The sequence below is a fragment of the Dermacentor andersoni genome, chromosome 6 (assembly GCF_023375885.2).
Source record: "Dermacentor andersoni chromosome 6, qqDerAnde1_hic_scaffold, whole genome shotgun sequence".
NCBI lineage: Eukaryota > Metazoa > Arthropoda > Arachnida > Ixodida > Ixodidae > Dermacentor > Dermacentor andersoni.
The window spans coordinates 171,829,095-171,855,492 of NC_092819.1; the positions used below are offsets into that span (position 1 = coordinate 171,829,095).

At 50.7% G+C, this 26,398-nt stretch overlaps 1 protein-coding gene across 1 annotated transcript in view; it reads right to left on the minus strand.

Annotated features, from left to right (window-relative positions):
• The window catches only part of LOC126523437 (luciferin 4-monooxygenase-like), a 245,123-nt gene that overhangs the window by 27,030 nt on the left and 191,695 nt on the right, over window positions 1-26,398 (minus strand). Inside the window, exon 6 of the mRNA XM_050172052.2 lies at window positions 232-376. Coding sequence (XP_050028009.2) covers window positions 232-376 — 145 coding nt within the window. The remainder of the gene's footprint in view (window positions 1-231; window positions 377-26,398) is intronic.

Consider the following 26,398-nt stretch of genomic DNA (forward strand, 5'->3'; position numbering starts at 1 on the left):
GACGTTTTTCCCAGAAGTGTCATGGTTGCACGGGGTGTAAATTGCATGAATTTTCTCGAGAATATTCGGGTACTGCACCGTGGCATCTATATCTCCCTTTTTGTCCTTGTCTGCTGGCGGTAAAACGTTTCCCAAGTTCGCATACCCGCCCGCCCAACATAAAGCTACGCCTCTCAATTAATAGTACATTTAACGTGTTTCGGCTAATAAAAATGGAGAAAAGCAACTTACCGGACTTGCACCAGCCATCTTTATCCATAAATGCGGCTGTCAATTCGGGATGCTTGTAGTAGCCGCTCATGACGCTGGGAACCCTGAAGTACAGCTCCCCATTCTGATGCGGTCCGAGTTTCTTGCCTGTCTCGAGGTCGAGCACCTACGGAGAGTGTCATGAAAGTCGTATGGTTTATGAGTATGGTTATTCTACCTGCGGTTGACTTTCCAACTGAGAATTTATTACTCGAATAATTGGCCCAGATACACTCTACTTATGTTATCATTACTTCAGGAATGCAGCGGTGGCGTAGAGGTAGAACACCCACCTCGCATGCAAGAGGTCCGTGGTTCGAATCCCGGTGCCGGCAATTTTCCACCGGATTAAAAAAAAATAAAAAAATCCGCGTGTTGATAAAATTGCACAAACAGGCCTGGAGTGTGGCCTGATCCCGGTGACCAGAACCGGTAACGCACTCCCTCACCAGAGCAGGATTGGCCACCCTGGTGCAGTACTTCGCCACAACCTCCTATATGAACACAACAATCAAACCCCGGCCCTCAGTCCCCAGCAGCTGCGAAGCAACTGACCACGGCGGCGGTCAGACCTGCGACGCTGCAAAGGGTGCTAAGAATCACTGGCTCCGGACAGGCCGCCATTGGAATATGAACCTGGCAACGTTTAACGCTAGAACGTTATCTAGTGAGGCGAGTCTAGCAGTGCTATTGGAGGAATTAGAGGGCAGCAAATGGGATATAATAGGGCTCAGTGAAGTTAGGAGGCCAAAAGAAGCATATACAGTGCTAAAAAGCGGGCACGTCCTGTGCTACCGGGGCTTAGCGGAAAGAAGAGAACTAGGAGTCGGATTCCTGATTAATAAGAACATAACTGGTAACATACAGGAATTCTATAGCATTAACGAGAGGGTGGCAGGTCTTGTTGTTAAACTAAATAAGAGGTACAAAATGAAGATTGTACAGGTCTACGCCCCTACGTCCAGTCATGATGGCCAGGAAGTCGAAAGCTTCTATGAAGACGTGGAATCGGCGATGGGTAGAGTGAAAACTAAATACACTATACTAATGGGCGACTTTAATGCCAAGGTAGGCAAGAAGCAGGCTGGAGACAAGGCAGTGGGGGAATATGGCATAGGCACTAGGAATAGCAGGGGGGAGTTATTAGTAGAGTTTGCGGAACAGAATAATATGAGGATAATGAATACTTTCTTCCGTAAGCGGGATAGCCGAAAGTGGACGTGGAAGAGCCCGAACGACGAGACTAGAAATGAAATAGACTTCATACTCTGCGCTAACCCTGGCATCATGCAAGACGTGGACGTGCTAGGCAAGGTGCGCTGCAGTGACCACAGGATGGTAAGAACTCGAATTAGCCTAGACCTGAGGAGGGAACGGAAGAAACTGGTACATAAGACGCCGATCAATGAGTTAGCGGTAAGAGGGAAAATAGAGGAATTCCAGATCAAACTACAGAACAGGTATTCGGCTTTACCTCAGGAAGAGGACCTTAGTGTTGAAGCAATGAACGACAATCTTGTGGGCATCATTAAGAAGTGTGCAATGGAAGTCGGTGGTAACTCGGTTAGGCAAGATACCAGTAAACTATCGCAGGAGACGAAAGATCTGATCAAGAAACCCCAATGTATGAAAGCCTCTAACCCTACAGCTAGAATAGAACTGGCAGAACTTTCGAAGTTAATCAACATGCGTAAGACAGCTGACATAAGGAAGTATAATATGGATAGAATTGAACATGCTCTCAGGAACGGCGGAAGCCCAAAAACAGTGAAGAAGAAACTAGGAATTGGCAAGAATCAGATGTATGCGTTAAGAAACAAAGCCGGCAATATCATTACTAATATGGATGAGATAGTTCAAGTGGCTGAGGAGTTCTATAGAGATTTATACAGTACCAGTGGCACCCATGACGATAATGGAAGAGAAAATAGTCTAGAGGAATTCGAAGTCCCAAAGGTAACGCCGGAAGAAGTAAAGAAAGCCTTGGGAGATATGCAAAGGGGGAAGGCAGCTGGGGAGGATCAGGTAACAGCAGATTTGTTGAAGGATGGTGGGCAGATTGTTCTAGAGAAACTTGCCACCCTGTATACGCAATGCCTCATGACGTCGAGCGTACCGGAATCTTGGAAGAACGCTAACATAATCCTAATCCATAAGAAAGGGGACGCCAAAGACTTGAAAAATTATAGACCGATCAGCTTACTGTCCGTTGCCTACAAAATATTTACTAAGGTAATCGCAAATAGAATCAGGAACACCTTAGACTTCTGTCAAGCAAAGGACCAGGCAGGATTCCGTAAAGGCTACTCAACAATAGATCATATTCACACTATCAATCAGGTGATAGAGAAATGTGCGGAATATAACCAACCCTTATATATAGCTTTCATTGATTACGAGAAAGCGTTTGATTCTGTCGAAACCTCAGCAGTCATGGAGGCATTACGGAATCAGGGTGTAGACGAGCCGTATGTAAAAATACTGAAAGATATCTATAGCGGCTCCACAGCCACCGTAGTTCTCCATAAAGAAAGCAACAAAATCCCAATAAAGAAAGGCGTCAGGCAGGGAGATACGATCTCTCCAATGCTATTCACAGCGTGTTTACAGGAGGTATTCAGAGACCTGGATTGGGAAGAATTGGGGATAAAAATTAATGGAGAATACCTTAGTAACTCGCAATTCGCTGATGATATTGCCTTGCTTAGTAACTCAGGCGACCAACTGCAATGCATGCTCACTGACCTGGAGAAACAAAGCCGAAGGGTGGGTCTAAAAATAATTCTGCAGAAAACCAAAGTAATGTTTAACAGTCTCGGAAGAGAACAGCAGTTTACGATAGGTAGTGAGGCACTGGAAGTGGTAAGGGAATACATCTACTTTGGACAGGTAGTGACTGCGGATCCGGATCATGAGACTGAAATAATCAGAAGAAAAAGAATGGGCTGGGGTGCGTTTGGCAGGCATTCTCAGATCATTATCCCTCGAGAGAAAAGTTTATAACAGCTGTGTCTAACCAGTACTCACGTACGGGGCAGAAACGTGGAGCCTTACGAAAAGAGTACCACTTAAATTGAGGACGACGCAACGAGCTATGGAAAGAAGAATGATAGGCGTAACGTTAAGGGACAAGAAAAGAGCAGATTGGGTGAGGGAACAAACGCGAGTTAATGATATTGCTACGGCACAATATGCGCGATCACGAAAGGCCAGCAGTGTGAAGACGACGACGACGATTAGAAGCTAGCGCGGGCTGTTGCCTCTTGACCAAGCGCAGCGTATTTTCCTTGTAAATATATTTGTACATAGCTTTTCGTCTGCGTCTTCCTACGTAACATATCTGGTGGAGGTGGACGTTCCCTGTACCTCGTCACGGAGCTTCGCAGTGGACGGTACGTCGAGCCTTCCTTCATGGCTCCCGGCGACAACAACCCGACTCCGCCGGCTCCGACACCTGCTGCCACTTCGACGACCTACATCACTCTCCCCGCTCCCCGTGATCCTGGCGTATTCTCGGGCCAAGATGGGGAAGACGTCGATGACTGGATCAGCCTGTATGAACACGTCAGCCGCAATAACCGGTGGGACCCTACTATTATGCTCGCCAACGTAGTCTTTTACCTCGGTGGCACACCTCGAGTTTGGTATCGCACGCACGAAGATGAGCTCACCAGTTGGGATTCACTTAAGACACAGCTTCGAGACTTGTTCGGCAACCCCTACGGTCAACAACTTGCCGCGCAGAAGGCGCTTTCCGGCCGTGTGCAGACGTCAACAGAGCCCTATGTCACGTACATTCAGGACGTCTTGGCTCTGTGCCGCAAAGTTGACACCCACATGACTGAGTCAGACAAGGTTTCCCACATCCTCAAAGGCATTGCCGATGACGCCTTCAACTTGCTCGTTTGCAACAACGTAGCGACGGTGGATGCTGTTATAAGAGAGTGCCGCCGCCTGGAACTCGCCAAAAGCCGACGTATTGACCAGCAGTTTGCCCGTCTGCCCAACACCCCAGCGACATCTTCCTGTGCCGCACGCTCCGATAATGCCGCCACTGATTCTCCTGCAACGAACCGCCCCTATTCTCGTTCGCCTTCGCCCCAACGACGACAATCTCGCTCTCCCCAGCCCCGTCGCGCCTATTCGCCGACTCCCTTCGGACGCCGCTCCCAGCCGGAAAACTAGACGATGCAGCGCCTCGAGGTGACGCTGCATTGCTCCCTACGCCGCCAAATCCTCTACTGACTTTGCCCACTCATCTGAACCTTCTTGACGTGCAAGTCGACGGTGTTTCTGTGTCTGCTCTCATAGACACTGGGGCGCATTTGTCCGTAATGAGCGCTGACCTTCGTAACCGGCTCAAGAAAATTATCACGCCCGCCACGACGCCTGTTGTCCGTGTCGCCGATGGCGGAACAGCCCCCGTAATTGGTATGTGTACCGCCCGCGTCTCCTTCGCCGATCGCTCAACAATCGTGCTATTCACAGTCATCGCCCACTGTCCCCACGACATCATCCTCGGCTTAGACTTCCTTTCCGCACATTCTGCTCTCATCGATTGTTCCGCCAGTACTCTCCGCCTTGACCTGCCTGTTCTGGATCCTGCTGAACCACACCCCAGTCGCCTCAGTTCCGCCGACTTCGTTCCCTTGCCACCTTCGGCACTGACCTACGTTGACCTAGTGTCATCCCCACCAGTCCCCGACGGTCACTACATCGCGGCTCCTATGCAAGACGTCCTCCTTACACATGGGATCACAGTACCCCATACAGTTTTATCTATTACGGCGAATTGCGTCTGCCTGCCAGTGGTCAACTTTGGCTTGACGACACAAGTGCTGCCACGTGGGATGTCTTTGGCCCAGCTTTGTTCATTCGAGGATCACTCAGTAGCATCCATTGCAGTAGACGACACTTCATCCGATACTCCTCTACCATCGCAGTCGGCAAATTGTACCATCGCTGACTTACGGAAAATGATTGCCCCCGACTTGCCCTCCGACCACGCTCGTGAACTCTACCGCGTTCTGTTTTCCTACCACGATATTTTTGACTTTAACGATCGTCCTTTAGCCCAAACTACAGCTGTCAAACATCGCATTAATACCGGCGATGCCCCTCCTATTCATCGCTGCCCGTATCGAGTGTCACCAGCTGAGCGTCAAGTTATTCGCGCAGAAGTTCGCAAAATGCTTGCCAAGAACATTATTGAACCATCATATAGTCCATGGGCGTCACCTGTAGTACTGGTCAAAAAGAAGGATGGCTCATGGCGCTTTTGCGTGGATTATCGGCACCTTAACAGGGTTACCAAAAAGGACGTGTATCCCCTACCTCGGATTGATGACGCCCTTGACTGCCTCCACGGTGCTCGCTATTTCTCTTCTATTGACCTTCGCTCCGGCTACTGGCAGATTGCCGTGGACGATCTCGACCGCGAGAAGACTGCTTTTGTCACACCCGACGGTCTTTATCAATTCAAAGTGATGCCGTTCGGTCTATGTAACGCCCCTGCCACTTTTGAACGCATGATGGACTCCCTTCTTCACGGTTTCAAGTGGTCCACGTGCCTGTGCTACTTGGACGACGTTATCGTATTCTCCCCAACGTTCGCTACGCACCTCGAGCGCCTCTCAGCAGTCCTGGACGTTTTTCGGCGAGCCGGTCTGCAACTCAACGCATCGAAGTGCCAATTCGGCCGTCGCCAGATTACCGTCCTTGGACATCTCGTTGACGCGAACGGAGTGCAACCGGACCCAGGCAAGATCCATGCTGTTACGCACTTCCCTGTTCCGAAGTGTGTCAAGGATGTGCGCAGCTTCATCGGCCTTTGTTCGTACTTCCGCCGTTTCGTGAGAAATTTCGCCGCCATAGCACGACCACTAACCGACCTTTTGAAAAAAGACGCTCCTTTCCAGTGGGGCGATAACGAGGCCTCTGCATTCTCTCATCTAATCGACATTCTCACAACGCCTCCCGTTTTGGCCCATTTCGATCCTTCTGCGCCTACCGAAGTCCGTACTGATGCCAGCGGTCACGGAATTGGAGCAGTACTGGCACAACGCCAGCGTGGCCACGACCGTGTTATCGCTTACGCCAGCAGGCTCCTCTCACCCGCGGAGCGCAACTATTCCATCACTGAGCGTGAGTGTCTGGCCCTAGTTTGGGCGGTTGCGAAATTCCGCCCATACTTGTATGGCCGATCCTTTTCCGTTGTCACAGACCATCACGCGCTTTGCTGGTTATGCTCACTGAAAGATCCTACAGGAAGACTTGGTCGCTGGGCCTTACGCCTCCAAGAATATTCGTATACTGTCACCTATAAATCTGGCCGACTACACAAGGACGCTGACTGCCTGTCTCGCTACCCGGTCGACGAGCCTGACGACGCCGACAGTAGTAGCGCCAACGGCATTTTCTCTGTCTCTGCCTTCGGTAACATCGCCGATGAGCAGTACCGAGACCTATCGCTGCGAGCACTTATCGAGCGTCTGCGCTCTACACCTACCGACGCATCCGTTCGCCGATATGTCCTCCAGGGTGGCATTCTGTATCGAAGGAACTTCCTCCCTGACGGCTCTGACCTTCTTCTTGTCGTGCCAAAACAGCTACGACAGACTGTGCTCTTTGAGATGCATGACGCACCCACTTCAGGACATCTTGGGGTAACCCGCACGTACGACCGCGTCCGCCGCCGCTTCTATTGGCCTGGTCTCGCTCGCTCCGTTCGACGCTATGTTGCTGCCTGTGATCCCTGCCAGCGTCGGAAGACACCTCAGGTGCTACCTGCCGGTCATCTCCAGCCCATCACCGTCCCTGCGGAACCGTTCTTTCGTGTTGGATTAGACCTGCTCGGTCCCTTTCCCACGTCATCTTCTGGGAACAAATGGGTAGCCGTCGCGACTGATTACGCCACCCGATACGCTATCACTCGGGCTCTCCCTACCAGCTGCGCCACTGACGTCGCGGACTTTCTCTTGCGTGACATTATCTTGCTTCATGGCGCCCCGCGACAGCTGCTTACTGACCGTGGTCGAAACTTCCTCTCGAAAGTTATCGCTGACATTGTGCGTTCCTGCTCCATTCAACACAAACTGACTACTTCATACCATCCTCAAACCAATGGCCTGACAGAGCGGTTAAACCGTACTCTTACCGATATGCTGGCCAAGTACGTTTCCAAGGACCACCACGACTGGGACATTGCCCTTCCTTACGTAACATTTGCGTACAATTCTTCCCGGCACGACACCGCCGGATTTTCTCCCTTTTATCTACTGTACGGTCGCGAACCTACCTTGCCCCTAGACACGGCACTTCCTCCTGCTGCGGTCTCAACAAGCGAGTATGCGCGCGACGCCATCGCCCTCGCTGACCATGCACGCCAGCTTGCCCGTGCTCGACTGACGGCCTCACAGACCACTCAGCAGTGTCAGTACAACGCCCGCCATCGTGACGTACAGTTTTCACCTGGTGCGCTCGTGCTCCTGTGGTCGCCCTCTCGTCACGTCGGACTTTCAGAGAAGCTCCTTTCGCGATACACAGGGCCCTACCGCGTGCTGCGCCAGGTGACGCCTGTGACTTACGAAATTGCTCCTGTGGCCTCAACCTCGTCCTCTCCTGTGGCATCTAGTGATGTCGTACACGTCAGTAGGCTCAAGGCCTACTACACTGCTTCCGAGTCCGATCTTTAGTCGCTCCGGGACGGCGCTTTTGCAGCCGGGGGTAGTGCTACGGCACAATATGCGCGATCACGAAAGGCCAGCAGTGTGAAGACGACGACGACGATTAGAAGCTAGCGCGGGCTGTTGCCTCTTGACCAAGCGCAGCGTATTTTCCTTGTAAATATATTTGTACATAGCTTTTCGTCTGCGTCTTCCTACGTAACAATATCTTAGTTGAAATCAAGAAAAAGAAATGGGCATGGGAAGGGCACGTAATGACGAGGGAAGATAACCGATGGTCATTAAGAGTTACGGAATGGATTCCAAGGGAAGGGAAGCGTAGCAGAGGGCGGCAGAAAGTTAGGTGGGCGGATGAGATTAAGAAGTTTGCAGGGACAACATGGCCACATTTAGCACATGACCGGGGTAGTTGGAGAAGTATGGGAGAGGCCTTTGCCCTGCAGTGGGCGTAACCAGGCTGAGGATGATGATGATGATTAACTAACAATCCGTCTAGCCTATCTTCGATATCTTATCTCCCGGCAATTAGCGACCATAAAGTAATCCACACTGTCTTTAACTTTACCTTTCCAAAACGAGAATCATGGAATAAGATAATACACCTATTCGACAAAGGCAACAACGAAGCCATTAACAACGAACTTATGTCCTTCTACCCCACTTTCAGTGATGAATTGCACAACCGCACACTTCAAGCAAATTCGTCGATCTTCCAACAAAAAATCACCGACCTTGCTAATAACCACATTCCAGTTGTTTCAGTACCGACTAACAGCAAAAAACCTTGGTTCACAAAAACATTATCAACTTTAGAACACAGGAGAAAAGATTTTTTCGGTCGGCAAAGCAAACCAATTGTGCTATCGCCTGGGACAAATATTTCCAGGCAGAGAAAGTTTATCTCTCAGCTATACGCCGCGAAAAACACTCCTTTTTACATGACACGTTGCCTCGTGTACTAACCATTAACCCCCAGAAATTCTGGCAATTTTTAAACCCCAAGCCACCGGATGCTATCACTATCGCCGACGTTAACGATGTAGTAATCCCCGAAGAAGAGTGTGCTGATGCATTTAACCACGCGTTTTCATCAGTATTCACCACTGAACCTGATGCCCTGTTACCTATACCACTGTCACCTGCGCAATCTGTTATGTCAACCATCGAATTCACTGAACGTGGCATAACGGCAATAATTGAAAATCTAAAGCTCTCATCGTCATCGGGGGCGGATGACATCAACTCTAAACCGTTAAATAATACTAAGCTGATCTGCGCGTCGTACTTTAGATTAATCTTCTCACAGTCTTTATCCTCCTGTAACATCCCCGTCACCTGGAAGAAAGGGCAGGTCATTTCAATCTACAAATCAGGTAATAAAAACTCACCTGTTAACTAGAGACCGATTTCCCTAACCAGCGTACCATGCAAGATAATGGAGCACGTCATTTTCACCCAAATTATGCACTTCCTTGACACTAACAACTTCTTTCACCCATGCCAACATGGTTTTCGTAAGGGTCTCTCGTGCGAAACGCAACTTGCTATGTTCGTCCATGACTTACACGTTAATCTCGATGCTAACACCCAAATCGATGCCATTTTTCTGGATTATGCTAAACCATTTCATAATTTACCTCACCAATGTCTAATACTCAAGCTCTCGCAGCTGAACCTGCACCCTGACATCTTAAATTGGGTTATTGAATTTCTCACTAACCGATCACAGTCAGTACATGTCAACAATCGCACCTCCGCACCCCTCCCTGTAACATCTGGCGTCCCACAAGGTAGCGTTCTAGGCCCCCTATTTTTCTTATTTATATTGTTACGTAAGAAGACGCAGATGAAAAGCTATATACAAGTATATTTACAACTTAATACGCCAGACTTGGCCAAGAGGCAACAGCCCGCGCTAGCCCGCGCTAGCCTCCAATCGTCGTCGTCGTCTTCTTACTGCTCGCCTCTTCGTCATTGGTAATACTATTCCGTAGCACTACCCCCGACGGCAAAAGCACCGTCCCGGAGCGACTAAAGGCCGGACTCAGAAGCAGTGTAGTAGGCCTTGAGCCTACTGACGTGCACGACATCACTAGATGCCAGAGTAGATGACGAGGTTGAGCTCACAGGAGCAATTTCGTACGTCACAGGCGTCACCTGGCGCGCACGCGGTAGGGCCCTGTGTATCGCGAAAGGAGCTTTTGTGAAAGTCCGACGTGACGAGAGGGCGGCCACAAGAGCACGAGCGCACCAGGCGAAAACTGTACGTCATGGTGGCGGGCGTTGTACTGACGCTGCTGAGTGGTTTGCGAGTCCGTCAGTTGAGCACGGGAGAGCTGACGTGCATGGTCGGCGAGGTCGATGGCATCGTGCGCATACTCGCTTGTTGAGATCGAAGCAGGAGGAAGTGCCGTGTCAAGGGGCAAGGTCGGTTCGCGACCGTAGAGTAGATAAAAGGGAGAAAATCCGGCGGTGTCGTGCCGGGAAGAATTTTAAGCAAATGTGACTTAAGGAAGGGCAATATCCCAGTCGTGGTGGTCCTTGGAAACGTACTTGGACAGCATATCGGTAAGAGTACGGTTTAACCGCTCTGTCAGGCCATTGGTTTGAGGATGGTATGAGGTACTCAGCTTGTGTTGAGTGGAGCAGGAACGTACAATGTCGGCGATAACTTTCGAGAGGAAGTTACGACCACGGTCAGTGAGCAGCTGTCGTGGGGCGCCATGAAGTAAGATAATGTCACGCAAGAGAAAGTCCGCGACGTCAGTGGCGCAACTGGTAGGGAGAGCCCGCGTGATAGCGTATCGGGTGGCGTAATCAGTTGCAACGGCTACCCATTTGTTCCCAGAGGATGACGTGGGAAAGGGAACGAGGAGGTCTAATACAACACGAAAGAGCGGTTCCACAGGGACAGTGATCGGCTGGAGATGACCGGCAGGTAGCACCTGAGGTGTTTTCCGACGCTGGCAGGTATCACAGGCAGCAACATAGCGTCCGACGGAGCGAGCGAGACCAGGCCAATAGAAAGCGGTGGCGGACGCGGTCGTACGTGCGGGTTACGCCAAGATGTCCTCCAGTAGGTGCGTCATGCATCTCAAAGAGCACAGTCTGTCGTAGATGTTTTGGCACAACAAGAAGAAAATCAGACCGTCAGGGAGGAAGTTCCTTCGGTACAGAATGCCGCCCTGGAGGACATAGCGGCGAACGGACGCGTCGGTAGGTGTAGAGCGCAGACTCTCGATGAGTGCTCGCAGCGGTAGGTCTCGGTACTGCTCATCGGCGATGTTAGCGAAGGCAGACACAGAGAAAATGCCGTTGGTGGTGCTACTGTCGGCGTCGTCAGGCTCGTCTACCGGGTAACGAGACAGGCAGTCAGCGTCCTTGTGTAGTCGGCCAGATTTGTAGGTGACAGTATATGAATATTCTTGGAGGCGTAAGGCTCAGCGACCAAGTCTTCCTGTAGGATCTTTCAGTGAGCATTACCAGCAAAGCGGGTGATGGTCTGTGACAACGGAAAAGGGTCGGCCATATAAGTATGGGCAGAACTTCGCAACCGCCCAAACTAGGGCCAGACACTCACGCTCAGTGATGGAAAAGTTGCGCTCCGCGGGTGAGAGGAGCCTGCTGGCGTAAGCGATAACACGGTCGTTGCCGCGCTGGCGTTGTGCCAGTACTGCGCCAATTCCGTGACCGCTGACATCAGTACGGACTTCGGTAGGCGCAGAAGGATCGAAATGCGCCAGAACGGGAGGCGTTGCGAGAAGGTCGATTAGATGCGAGAATGCAGAAGCCTCGTTATCGCCCCACTGGAAAGGGGCGTCTTTTTTCAAAAGCTCGGTGAGTGGTCGTGCTAAGGCCGCGAAATTCTTCACGAAACGGCGGAAGTAGGAACAAAGGCCGATGAAGCTGCGCACATCTTTGACACACTTCGGAACAGGGAAGTGCGTAACAGCATGGATCTTGCCTGGGTCCAGTTGCACTCCGTTCGCGTCAACGAGATGCCCAAGGACTGTAATCTGGTGACGGCCGAATTGGCACTTCGATGCGTTCAGCTGCAGACCGGCGCGACGAAAAACGTCCAGGACTGCCGAGAGGCGCTCGAGGTGCGTAGCGAACGTTGGGGAGAATACTATGACGTCGTGCAAGTAACACAGGCATGTGGACCATTTGAAACCGTGAAGAAGGAAGTCCATCATGCGTTCAAAAGTGGCAGGAGCGTTACGTAGACCGAACGGCATCACTTTGAATTGATAAAGACCGTCCGGAGTTACAAAAGCAGTCTGCTCACGGTCGAGATCGTCCACGGCAATCTGCCAGTAGCCGGAGCGGAGGTCAATAGAGGAGAAGTAGCGAGCCCCATGCAGGCAGTCAAGGGCGTCATCGATCCGAGGTAGGGGATACACGTCCTTTTTGGTAACGCTGTTAAGGTGCCGATAATCCACGCAAAAGCGCCATGAGCCATCCTTCTTTTTTACCAGTACAACAGGTGACGCCCATGGACTACATGACGGTTCTATGATGTTCTTGGCAAGCATTTTGCGAACTTCTGCGTGAATATCTTGACGCTCAGCCGGTGACACTCGATACGGGTGGCGATGAATAGGAGGGGCATCGCCGGTATTAATGCGATGTTTAACAGCTGTAGTTTGGGCCAAAGGACGATCGTTAAAGTAAAAAATATCGTTGTAGGAAAACAGAACGCGGTAGAGCTCACGAGCGTGCTCGGACGGCATGTCGGGCACAATCTGTAAGTCGACGATGGTACAAGTTGTCGACTGCGATGGTAGAGGAGGATCGGCTGAATTGTCGTCTACCTCAATAGATGCTATTGAGTGATCCTCGAATGAGCAAAGCTGGGCCAGAGACATCACGCGTGGCAGCACTTGTGTCGTCAAGCCAAAATTGACCACTGCCAGGCAGACGCAATTCGCCGTAATAGTTAAAACGGTATGAGGTACCGTGATCCCGTGTGTAAGGAGGACGTCTTGCATAGGAACCGCGATATAGTGACCGTCGGGCACTGGTGGGGATGACACTAGGTCAACGTAAGTCAGTGCCGTTGGTGGCAAGCGAACGAAGTCGACGAAACTGAGGCGACTATGATGTCGTTCAGCGGGATCCAGAACAGGCAGGTCAAGGCGGAGAGTACTGGCGGAACAATCAATGAGAGCAGAATGTGCGGAGAGGAAGTCTAAGCCGAGGATGATGGCGTGGGGACAGTGGGCGATGAATGTGAATAGCACAATTGTGGAGCGATCGGCGAAGGAGACACGGGTGGCACACATACCAATTACGGGGGCTGTTCCGCCATCGGCAACACGGACAACATGCGTCGTGGAGGGCGTGATTATTTTTTTCAGGCGGGTACAAAATTCCGCGCTCATTACCGACATATGCGCCCCAGTGTCTATAAGAGCAGATACAGGAACACCGTCGACTTGCACGCCAAGAAGCTTCAGATGAGTGGGCAACGTCAGTAGAGGATTTGTCGGCGCAGGGAGCAATGCAGCGTCACCTCGAGGCGCTGTATCATCTAGTTTTCCGGCTGAGAGCGGCGAAAAGGAGCGACGGGGCTGGGGAGAGCGAGATTGTCGTCGTTGAGGTGAAGGTGAACGATAATAGGGGCGGTTCGGCGCAGGAGAGTCAGTGGCGGCATTATCGGAGCGTGCGGCATAGGGACGAGAAGGGCCACCTGAGGGGCGAGAGTAGGCAGTATGAGCAGACCGGGTCGGGGAAGTCCAGCGACTTCGACAGTGCCGAGAAATGTGCCCGATGTGACGGCAGTGAAAACAAATGCGCTTGTCGTCAGCAGCGCGTCATTCAGCTGGGTTGCGGTAACGTGGTGGGTAGGAAGATGCGGGACGGGGCGGAATCGAAGAAGCCGGATGGGTATCAGGGCGATCGGCCGAGCAGATGGTGTGAAGGCCTATGTTTTCGAACTCCTGGCGGACAACTGCCTGGATCACTGAAACTGTGACTGCAGGTGCGTTGGTGGGGCTGGAGTCGAAGGCAGCCGGATAGGCGGCCTCCATCTCACGCCCGACGATCTTGGTAATATCGCTAGTGTTGTTGGGACGAGGAGCGTCGGCACAGGAAGATGTCGCTGGGCTGTTGGGCAAACGGGCCAACTGCTGGTCGATACGTCGGCTTTTAGCGAGTTCCAGGCGGTGGCACTCTTTTATAACAGCATCCATTGTCGCGACGTTGTTGAATACGAGCAAGTTGAAGGCGTCATCGGCAATGCCTTTGAGGATGTGGGATACCTTGTCTGACTCAGTCATGTGTGCATCAACTTTGCGGCAGAGTGAGAGAGAGAGAAAAACATTTATTCGGACCATCGAGGTGGTTGCTCTTGAGGTCGAGTGGGTGGGGTCCTCATTCCAGGACTCCACTGGCCATGGCTGCTCGACGTACTTGCTGGACGAGAGCTTCTTGTCCCTCCAGGGTATCGCCGGTCAGCTGTACCTCCCACGGTTGCGGCAGAGAGCCAAGACGTCTTGAATGTACGTGACATAGGGCTCTGTTGACGTCTGCACACGGCCGGAAAGCGCCTTCTGCGCGGCAAGTTGGTGACCGTAGGGGTTGCCGAACAAGTCTCGAAGCTGTGTTTTAAGTGAATCCCAACTGGTGAGCTCATCTTCGTGCGTGCGATACCAAACTCGACGTGTGCCACCGAGGTAAAAGACTACGTTGGCGAGCATGATAGTGGAGTCCCACCGGTTATTGCGGCGGACGTGTTCGTACAGGCTGATCCAGTCCTCGACGTCTTCCCCATCTTTGCCCGAGAATACGCCAGGATCACGAGGAGCAGGGAGAGTGATGTAGGTCGTCGAAGTGGCAGCAGGTGTCGGAGGCGGCTGAGTCGAGTTGCCATCGCCGGGGGCCATGAAGCTAGGCTCAACGTACCGTCCACTGCGAAGCTCCGTGATGAGGTACAGGGAACGTCCACCTCCACCAGATATGTTACGTAAGAAGACGCAGATTAAAAGCAATATACAAGTATATTCACAACGTAATACGACACACAATGGAGGCCCGCGCTAGCCCGCGCTAGCCTCCAAACGTCGTCGTCGTCTTCTTACTGCTCGCCTCTTCGTCATTGGTAATACTATTCCGTAGCAATATTAACGACCTTCACCTTAATGTTTCCTCTCAAATCCGTATGTTCGCTGACGATTGTGTCATCTACCCCACAATTGCTAACGACTATGACCACAGTATTTTGCAAAATGGCCGTAACAAAGACCAAGACTGGTGCAACGACTGGTTAATGCCCCTTAACGCCAATAAATGTAAAGTAATGTGCTTCACTCGCCGCCATCAGCCCTTATACTCACCGTATAATATTACTAATACTACCGTAGAAAAAGTGGACCCATTTAATTACCTCGGCATCACCCTTTCATACGACTTAGACTGGTCTGCCCATGTAACGCGCATTACTGCGTCCGCTAACCAAACACTTGGATTCCTAAAACGCCATCTGCCTCATGCACCGCAACACGTCAAACTACTAGCATTCAAGACGCTCGTACGTCCGAAAATTGAATACGCATCCCCAATCCGGTCACCACATCAAACTTACCTTATCAATGCACTTGAAAGAATTCAGAATCGTGCGGCAAGATTCATTCATTCTTCGTATTCTTACAACACTAGCGTATCACTACTAAAAGCACAGTCCGCCTTAAACACGCTATAATCGCGGCGTCGCATTGATTCGTTAATCCTCTTACACACGTTTTATTACAGTTCGCTCCATCATGCACCATATGTGTTGGCCCCACCCCCTGGCCATTCCCTGCGTACAGGGCATTCCCTGCAAGTCTACCGCCCACGCAGCCGAACTACAACCTTCTCTGCATCCTTCTTTTGCCGATCATCAACCGAGTGGAACGGCCTGCCCCGTCACATATCCGAAATCACCTGTTCAACGACGTTTGCTGATGAGCTTAATACTAATATTCTTCATTGAACTCATGTGGCCACTAATTAACATGAACATTTGTAAACCCCACCCCTTATGTAATACCCCCATTGAGGGGTATTTAAGGAAATAAAAGTGAAGTGAAGTGAAGTGAAGTTATCTTGCCTCCGCAGCTGCTGCGATGAGCATGAAAGGAGGCAGCGGAGAAGATCTGCGCCTCCGAATTGGTTGAGAGGCATCACGTGGTATTATTCAGGGCTTTTTTTTTCCTTTCTGGGCACTCACCATCATGACGGTTGGCCATCGCGTTGCTGCGGTGAGGCATTCGGATGGAACTTGACATGGTTAGGCTAAATTTCGTGGCTATACCCGGGTGATTGAAGAACTCTGTTTTATTGCGATAGGAATTATATCGACACTCCAGGCGTTTTTCCTACGTCGGCGTCGTTATCGTCATTTGCTCCCTATAACGTTAATGGACGATAACACCGTCGCCGCATGCCCTAGCTGTATGTGCAAGAGAAAGTGCGCGAGGAGAGCCGACGAGCGGCGGCTGAATCTGACCCGCGCGAAAGGGAGGAGGAGAGCGGAGAGGAAGCACGCAGTCTTCCGTCGCGCGCGGGGCATGCAACGTGGCGAGGCACAGGGGGATGTGAGCGTGGAGGGCGGCGTTCTGCTCTGGCTGCAACTGCGTATGTGGCTGGTGCGGGCGGTAGCGCGACCGTTTCTTGAGAATATCGTGCGTTGGCGGCAGAGTCTATGTGCGTCGACGACTCGTAGTGTGGAACGTGCTCTGTGTGAATCGCTTCGCTGCTTGACCATATATCTCAATCTTCGCCTTACTCTCCCTCATGCTCCCTTCGTCGTCAAGCTCCACACTTTGCCGTTCACGGAGGCTTGTTCTACCATCGCAATTACTTAACCGACTGCCGCAGGTGGCTCCTTGTTATTCCTCGTCATCTGCTCTCGGACATTTGCAGCGTGTTCCGCGATGGCCTCCAATGTGGCCACGCTGGCACATTCAGGACGTGCTCCCGTCTTCGCCTACGATACTGCTGGCGCGACATGCATTGCTACGCCATTGCCATTACCTTGCCCTGCCCGACAACTCGACCGCGCTGGAGTCGATCTTTTCGGGCCCCTACTGAACACTCCTGATGGCAACCAGTGGGTCAATGTCGCCGTTGACCGTCTCACATGGTATGCTGAAACATGCACGCTGCCAACCGTCACCGCAAAAGACGTTGCTTAATTCCTCCTTCATCACGTCATTCTGCGACATGGCCCACCACGTGAATTGCTAAGCGAGTGTGGCCGCGTGCTCCTCTCAAACGTCATCGAAGCCCTCCTAAAGGAATCTCAGATTGTAAATCGCAACGCCTCGGCCTACCATCCTCAAACTAACGGCATGACGGAATGTTTCAATCGTACCCTTGCCGACATGCTGTACATGATGTACGTGTCCGACGATCACACGAATTGGGTCCGGGTACTTCCACTCATAACCTACGCTTTTAACTCTGCCACCCAAGCTACCACTGGTTTCTCACCTTTCTTTCTTCTCCATGGACGTGAACCCTCATACCACATAGGCACAATTCCGCCATACCGACCTGATGTTTCTGAAGCGAAAGCCATTTATGAAGCGGCTGCTTATGCAGAAGAATGTCGTCAACTGGTACGTTCGTTTACCACGCAAGACCAGTGTCGTCAAAAATCTCGGCATGAGGCCTCTGCATCTACTGCCCACTATTCCCCCGGAACGCTGGTTTGGCTATGGGTTCCATCCACCACTCTCGGCTTTTCTACCAAGCTCTTGTCCAAATACGAGGGTTCTAAAGCAAACGTCACCGTGAACTATGTCATCGAGCCGGTCTAGACAGCTACCGACAATCGTTTCGGAGGGCGCGAAATAGTTCATGTCGCACGGCTTAAACTGTGCTACTAGCCACACGTGCTGTCTCTTGCCTATATCGGCAGGCCGCGTCTTTTCTACCCTGGGAGGGAGTGTTGTACAGGAGCCCTTCGGCGCCAGTTCAGTGCAATTTGGGCTGTGGCGGCCTTGTGTTTGGGACCATTCCCCAATATATATGTATGTATATATATATATATATATATATATATATATATATATATTGTTACGAAGAGTTGCGAAGAAATGGTTTTATTTACAGGCGAGGGATGATGAACGTGGCGTGATAGTAGCGCAGCTCGGCCTCTCAAACTCCTCGTTCTCTTCGTCTTCTCTTCTTTTCTCTTGTCGGAGCCTCTCGTATCTGTTACATTTCCCCGCTAGCAGATGAAGCCCATGGGGCGGGTCAGGATGCACAAGCAGGGTAGAAAGGCTTCAGGCGAGCAATATGAGTCAGTTGAGTTCTGCTTGGTCGCCGACCATTGCACAGTAGGCGAGCTATGAAGTAAGTGAGTTCGCTCAGGCGGTCCACAACTACAAATGGGCCTGAATATTATGACAAGAACTTTTGACACAATCCACGCTTGCGTTGTGGTGTCCAAAGAAGAACCAAGTCACCTTTTTTCAACGATACTTGTACGTGACGGTCGTCGTCTCGCTCTTTCGAACGATTTTGCGAGGCCATAGTACGAAGACGAGCTATTCGACGGGCTTCTTCGGCGAGACACAAAGTCTTCGATACAGAATCGTCACTGTGGAGAACGAAGGGTAAGAAAGTGTCCAGAGGGCTTCGCAGTAACCTTGCATACAGGAGATAAAATGGGCTATAGTTCGTGGTTTCGAGTTTCGCCGTGTTGTATGCGTAGGTGCTGAAGGGCAGCACGTCGTCCCAGTTCTTATGATTGGAGGAGACGTACATGGCAAGCATATTGGTCAGCGTTCTGTTTGTCCTTTCAACGAGGCCATCGGTCTGTGGATGATACGGCGTGGAATGACGGAACTGTGAAGTGCACAAACGAAGTAACTCTTCAATGGCATCAGCCGTGAACTGGCGACCACGGTCGCTGATCATGACACGTGGTGGTCCATGACGACGGACCATGGAACGCAGCAGGAAGACCGCCACGCAAGCGGCGGTGGAAGACTGTATGGCTGCAGTTTCTGCATACCGTGTAAGATGGTCTACGCAGACAATTATCCAGCGGTTTTTGTTGTTAGATAACGGGAATGGACCCAAAAGGTCAATGCCTACTTGCTCGAACGGCGTGCTGGGCGGTGTCAATGGCCGAAGGGGACCCGGGGCTGCGGCGGTCGGTCGCTTGTGGCGTTGGCCCGTTTCACAACTAGCGACATAGCGCTTGGTTGTTTCGTATATCTAGGGCCAGTAAAAGCGCTCCTGCGTGCGGTATAGCTTTCGTACGAAGCCGAAATGGCCGGATGTCACATCGTCATGCATGGCGCGTAGAACGTCGGAGCGAAGGCTCTCGGGACAACAAGCAGAAAACGCGCTCTATGCCCGGAATAATTAGTTTTGTAGAGTAGTTTATCATGGACAGTAAAGCGACCGCTGCCTTGAGAATTATGGGCGGCGACAAAAAGCAGATCGAGGGTAACATCACTCCGTTGTTCTCGCTGAAAATCTGCCGCGTCAGGGAACGTAGAAGTGACAGGAGCGAGACAGTCGTCAAAATTCTCAGCATCGCATTCGGTAGCCTCAAGAGGAATCCGAGAGAGGCAGTCTGCGTCAGCGTGACGACGGTCACTCTTGAACGACACCACAAAGTCGTATTTCTGGAGGCGCAGCGCCCACCGTGTGAGGCGACCAGAGGGATCACGCAAACCGACCAGCAAGCATAAAGAATGATGGTCGGTGATAATCTTGAATGGTCTACCGTAAAGATAACACCGAAACTTCTGTATGGCGAAAACAGCTGCCAGGCATTCCTGTTCTGTAACCGTATAATTGCGCACAGATTCGCTCAGGGAACGGCTGGCATATGCGATAACATGTTCTGCGCCACTGTGACGTTGTACAAGCACCGCTCCTACCCCAATTCCACTAGCATCAGTGTGAACTTCAGTCGGGCAAGATGGATCGAAGTGACGCATTAGGGGTGCTGACGTTAGTATAAAATTCAGTTGAGAGAATGATGCGTCACACTCTGGTGTCCAATTGAAGGATGCATTTTGTCGCCAAATACTTGTCAACGGGTAAACGATGTCGGCAAACCTGGGAACAAAACCACAAAAATACGAACATAGGCCGATGAATGAGCGAAGTTCTCGTGCTAATTGTGGTGGCTTGAAGGAGCTCACCGCTTCAATCTTACGAGGATCGGGTCTGACGCCATCTTTGTCGACTAAGTGTCCCAGGACCAGTGTTTGACGTTCGCCAAAGCAAAATTTTTTTTAGTTTAGAACCAGTCCAGCTTTCTCGATGCAGTCGAGAACAAGGCTGAGGAGTTTTCGTCGTTATGTTCTTCAAAAGTGCGGCCAACGATTACATCACCGAAGAAACACATGCATATCTCCCACTTTAGACCACGTAGCACTGTGTCCATGAATCTTTCGAAGGTGGCAGGAGCATTGCAAAGGCCAAAAGGCATAACATTAAATGCGAATAAGCCATCTGGAGTAACAAAAGCGGTCTTTTCCTTGTCGGCAGGGTCCATAGGTATTTGTCAATACCCCGATCGCAAATCAAGTGTTGAGAAGTAAGAAGCAGCGTACAAGCAATCAATGACTTCATCTATTCGCGGTAGTGTATAGACAACCTTCTTTGTCACTGCGTTTAGATGTCTCTAATCCACGCAGAATCTCCAGGAACCATCTTTTTTTCGGACCAGGATTACTGGGGCTGCCCATGGACTAGACGACTCTTGAACGACACCTTTGTCCATCATCTCCTTGACTTGCTCTGCAATAACATTTCGCTCGGACGATGACACTCGGTAGGGCTTCCGGCGGATGGGGTGTGCTGAGCCGGTATCTATTCTGTGACGAGCGCGGGACGACGGTAAATGAAGGGGTGCATGTCCATGCGTGAAGTCGAATGCAGCCTCATGCCTGGCAAGGACATGTACTAGTGCTTGCCGTTCCGACGTACCGAGAGCCTTGCTGATCATGCCAAGCATTAGCTCTTCACAATGACCATTATCGCGACGAGAGAAAGCTGTAGAGACGTCCGTAGTTAGGGCCGTCATTGAGTTACATGCGGTTTTATCGAAGAGAGCGATTTTCATACCGCGAGGAAGGACAACAGGCGTGGCGGAACAGTTCAGCGCCCACAATGTGGTGACTCCTTTCGTCATGCACACGACAGAGCACGGCACAAGTATATTTTTAGCACAGTGTATGCGGAGAGGCCTAACTACAAGGTCAACACAACCAGCGTCAACAGTAGTTGCAGAAACACGAACGGGCGTCAGGCACCACTATGGTGCGATCACTTCATCAAGAACATGACTGTGTCTGAGTCCCTGTCTTCGCCACGCGAGCTTTGTTCGGAATCTGCTGATATAATTACCTTGTTCAATGATATTTCGCCACAACCGCAGTCCACGGAAGCGCCGCACTGTTCAAGAAAATCATTACCAAAAATAACATCGTACGAACAACGAGCAAGAAAAAGGAATTCCGACACAAAATCTTTCCCAGCCAACAAAACACTCACAGCACAAACACCAAGGGGATGAAGCCACTCGCCGCCCACTCCACGAAAGGTAATAGCGTCGTTCCAAGAAAACATTACTTTGTGGCCTAGACGGTTTTTGAAAGCGCGGCTCATGACAGACACAGTCGCCCCAGAATGAACTAACGCCATGGTCCGTATTCCGTCAATCGAGACATTCACTTTGTTTTTGAGCATCACAACAGGCAAAGGCATTTCTGGCAAAGACCGTCCGGCGACCTCACCTCCATTGGCCACGGATGCTAGTTTCCCGGCGGCGGTGACGAAGAACGGCGTCGAGGGGACGGAGAGCGACGGCGACGGTTATTCGGTGGCGTCAAACTCCGCTCAGAAGTTGAGGAATCTCTGCGTCTGGTCTCGTGTGAAAAGTGGTTCATTGAAAGGGAATCGGTCGTCGGCAAGTCATATGAAGTACGGGTTCTGGGTGGCGAGAACATCGGTGGTGTCCTTCGTGATTGACGGCCTTGGCGACAATACCGAGCTATATGGCCTGTGGAACCGCAGTTGTAACACACGGGAGGGTCGCGGTTCACAGCATTTTCCTCGAAACGGATGCTAGGCTGCTGCGGGTGGCGAGAAAGTTCGTTGTGTGGATAATGTGTCTCTGCGGCTCGCTGAAATCCGTTATATCGTTCATAAGTCACATCTTGATAGTAGGGTCGGTGCTCTTCTTGTCGCGGCCTGACAGAAGTCACACACAGGCCCTCGGGGGTAAAAACGCGGCTGCTCTCGTTGTGGCCGAGCGTCATAAGTAGCGCCTCTGTCGTAGAGACGTGGCTGCTGTCGGGGCGCGAGTTCATAATCCTCTGTGCCCCTCGCCGCAGGATACGGGCAGAAGGATGCCACGTTTGGCTCGAAATCTGGTGGTTGGCGGAAGCTATGAGTGCCTGGATGTGTCACTTGCGCGTGCAGGCTGAGCACTTCCCGAACTATTTGTCGGATCGTTGATGCAAGATCGAGGGGCTGGTTGCTGTCCACGCTTGCAACTGTAGTCACATTGGCTAGCCTGCCAAACTTCGGCGTGATGCGCCTCGTTTTCAGCTGCTCGAAAGTATGACAGTGCCGAATGATGTCAGCGACGGAAGCCAGATTGTCTTTTGCGATGAGGAAATTATAAACGTCTTCGGCAATTCCTTTCAGGATGTGCCCGACTTTATCTTCCTCAGACATTCCAGAGTCCACCATCCTACGCAGTTTTATTACCGCCTCCATGTAGGTCGTGCAGGTTTCGCCTGGCACTTGCGCTCGTTGCAGTAACGTCTGTTCTGCTCTTTTCTTTTTCGTCGCGGAGTCGCCGAATCGCTCTTTGATTTCGGAAACACTTCTTCCCCATGTTGTGGACGTTTCCTCGTCAGTGTCGAACCACATCAACGCAGTATCCGTAAGAAAGAACACGACGTTCGAAAGCTGAAAAGCGCTGTTCCACTTGTTAGCGGTATTCACCCGGTGATAATGGATGAGCCATTCCTCGACGTCTTCGTCCGATCTTCCGGCGAAGGGACGCGCATCTCTCAGTTGTAGAACGGAAGTTGTCGGCGCAGCTGTTGGAATGGGCCGTTGTTCGTCTGCGTCGTGAGACATATTCAACTCCCGTAGATTCGGTGGGAGTCCAGCAATGCGACGGCTCCGTCGAAGAACTTCTGGTTCAGCCTCCGTCTTCGGGTGTCGATTACCCCGCATCTTCCACCACAATTGTTACGAAGAGTTGCGAAGAAATGGTTTTATTTACAGGGGAGGGATGATGATCGTAGCGTGATAGTAGCGCAGCTCGGCTTCTCAAACTCCTCGTTCTCTTCGTCTTCTCTTCTTTTCTCTTGTCCGTGCATTTCTCTTGTCTTTTCTCTTGTCCGTTTCATTGGTAAAAACCAATGTAATCCGCATGGCTGGTCTGGCAATTTCCTTCATTGTGCCAGCAGGTGAAATGAAGCCCAAAACATGCAAGTCTCACCGAGGGCTATTGAATTGCTATTCAAATCACATTCGATTCCAGAATTCACTATGAAATATAATCGAACATACGTTTCTTTTCGAATGCAGCGCATAACAGGACTTTGAATTCTTGAGGGCGATTGACCGACGCAAGAGAGCACAGTTCCGAATGGTAATGCTGCGGGCGAGTGGTGGATGTTGCGCCGAAGCGCAGCAGTGCCTGAGCGAATTAGCGCAAGGGGGTTGATAATTGCTGCATAATACGTCCCCAACTGCCAATCAATATAAACGCACCGTTACGCTGGGCCTGTAACTCTGCCAACTCGATTAAGGCGAAAAAAAAAAGAAATTCTGGGCAGCCTCACCATGTTTTCATCCCATTAAAACTGAATGGTGCATGTTTTAGCACACATATCTCGTTCCACTAGCCAATTAAATCGGCATATATCACTACATGTATGCCAGGCATGCTGTTCCTTTAAATGCTTTGTTATTGTCGTTGTAATGTGATGCACGGGATACCTGAAATCAACCGTTTATATATAAAAGCTGCTCATTTTTGCTGACGTAACCTTGGGAACGCCCTACAGTTGTGAACGGCATTACATGCAGGTTTGAAATATAACATGATCGTAACCTGTTTTGTCAATTACACAATCCAGGCGTATTTTTGCTATCGCCGTAATCTGTCGTATAAAGTTTAAGGGCGACAAACCGCGCGTCGTATGCTGTATGTACGTGCGAAATCACGTGAGGGAAGCTGACGATCGCGGCTCAATTTCGCGCGCCATACACATAGTATGCACGTGACGTCACATCCGCTGCTGTCGTCTGCTTTCGCTACCTTCTGCCATCTTAGGGAACATTATCGACAAGCGCGCGCATAGGCCTATAGGTTCCCCAACATGCCGCCGCCGTAAACCGGAAATCGCGGAGTTTCCTTGAATGACGTACGTGCATACAATCTATATGGAGGAAAGCGGGGAGGTTGAGCGGGAGGCAGCAGGGGGGTGCGCGGCTGCGCCAAGAAGTGCGTACATTGCACGGCCACACGAGGTCGCGCGCGCCGTATCTTGAAAGGGATCTGCAGACGGCCCATACCTTTGTGTGCGCGCTGTGTACTCGCTGCTCTTGCGTTGAAGCGATAGACCGCACTAAGGTAACTTCGCTCGCTACTGCTGCCGTGCTTGCTCACGCCAGCGTTTTCACTGCCCGCGCTCATAGAGTCTGAGGCGTTAATATTTGCTTGTGCGCCCTGACGCCATGCTTCCTAATTCAGTTGGTAAGAGAATGTTTCCGAGCTTATAGGCCAATAAATCTACTATCCTTAGTTCACAAAGCTGTCCACTAATTTGCTGTAGCACTCAAGGCTTCGCGTTTTGGGAGAAACTGCGACTTCTTTCTGGGGAATCACTCTCAAGAATAACTCCACTTTGTTTACACTCCTAGCAACGAGCCGAAGAAAACACGTATCTGTTCTTCCTAATAAACAAATTCTGTAGTTTTGCGTGGCGGAACAAGAATATATGGTTATGAGACACCCACGCCATTTGTGGTTTTGCCACCTAAGGCTCTTTAACATCCGCAAAAAGATACGCACACGAGTGTTTTTCCTAGTCGCCCCCATCGAATTCCACGGCCTGGATTGAAGCCGTGAGTTCTAATTTAGAAGCCAAAGGCCATAGCCACTATTGACATTAATAAAGCTACCGCGCCGGCTTCTCTTGTTTTTAAGGATGGGCTGCCAAAAATTTGACATGACTTAGTGGCCAAACATTAGTGTATAAAATTGTTAGATAAACAGTTTCCGGCGCCCGAGGTGTGACCTAATAAAGGACCCCGTAACAATTATTCCGCGTTCTATTACGCAAGGAACGTGCAAACATTAACGGAATGCCTCGCTGCATTGTTATTTTGTAAGTATATTTCACGTCAATATGAGAAGACCCGCCGCGGTGGCGAGCGCGTAGCGCTACGAAGCCCAAGGGCGCGGGATCGAATCTCGCCGCGGCGGCCGCATTACGGCGGGACCAAAGTGCAAAAAACTACCGCCGACAGAGTGTTCGGTGTACGTTAGAGCATACCAGGTGGCGAAAATTATTCCCAAGTCGCGGAATACGTTGTGCCTTATATTTAAATTATTGCTTTGGCACGCATATAGCCAAAATTCAATTCTAAATGAATGCGCGAACAGGGGAGCAGGGCGCTGGGTGGGTTATATTTTATATTTATGTTATGTTATTTATGTCAGTTATATTCTATATATGTTATATTTGTCAAGCGGTAAGCAGCGAGCCTACAGTTTCTTTTTCGTCATATCGTTTCGCAAAACGTACTCATGCAAAACTATATGCACAAGAATACACAGGAGAGACACATGCTGCTTGTAGAACAAGCAAAATAATTTACCCCAAGGCAACTACAATGACATAGCCGAACAAAAGCCGACACTGTGGCCGCAATGCACCCGCATTCACAGCGCGGCATAAAAAAGAATCAAAGAAAGGAATGTATTTTCAAGACGCAAGTACATGTCACGTGTAATTAGGAACATAATTTGAGCGGTGTGATGGCAAATGGCAGCACGCGAAGCAGTACGAGTGGTCCGGCCCCGCCGAACAGAATCGCCAGCAGTTTCCAACAGCGCGACCTTGGTGCAGCCCAATGGATGGATGGATTGATGGATGGATGTTATGAGCGCGCTCTTTGGAACGGGGCGATGGGTTGCACCACCAAGCTCTTGCTATCATACTGCCTAATGTCTTACCTAGGTTAAACAATAAAAAATGAAAGGGTTGAGCCACCAAGCTCTTGCTATGATACTGCCTATGTCCTACCTAGGTTAAACAACCAAAAATGAAAAAAAAAAACACTATGAACAACCACACCCAAATTTTCTGGTGCCCTATTTCGAACTGTGCTTTTGTACGTCTCCGTTTTTTGTCGTTTCCCTACTCTTCTTCCACCAATCCTCCAATTTCCTCTTACTAATGCCTATTGCTGAC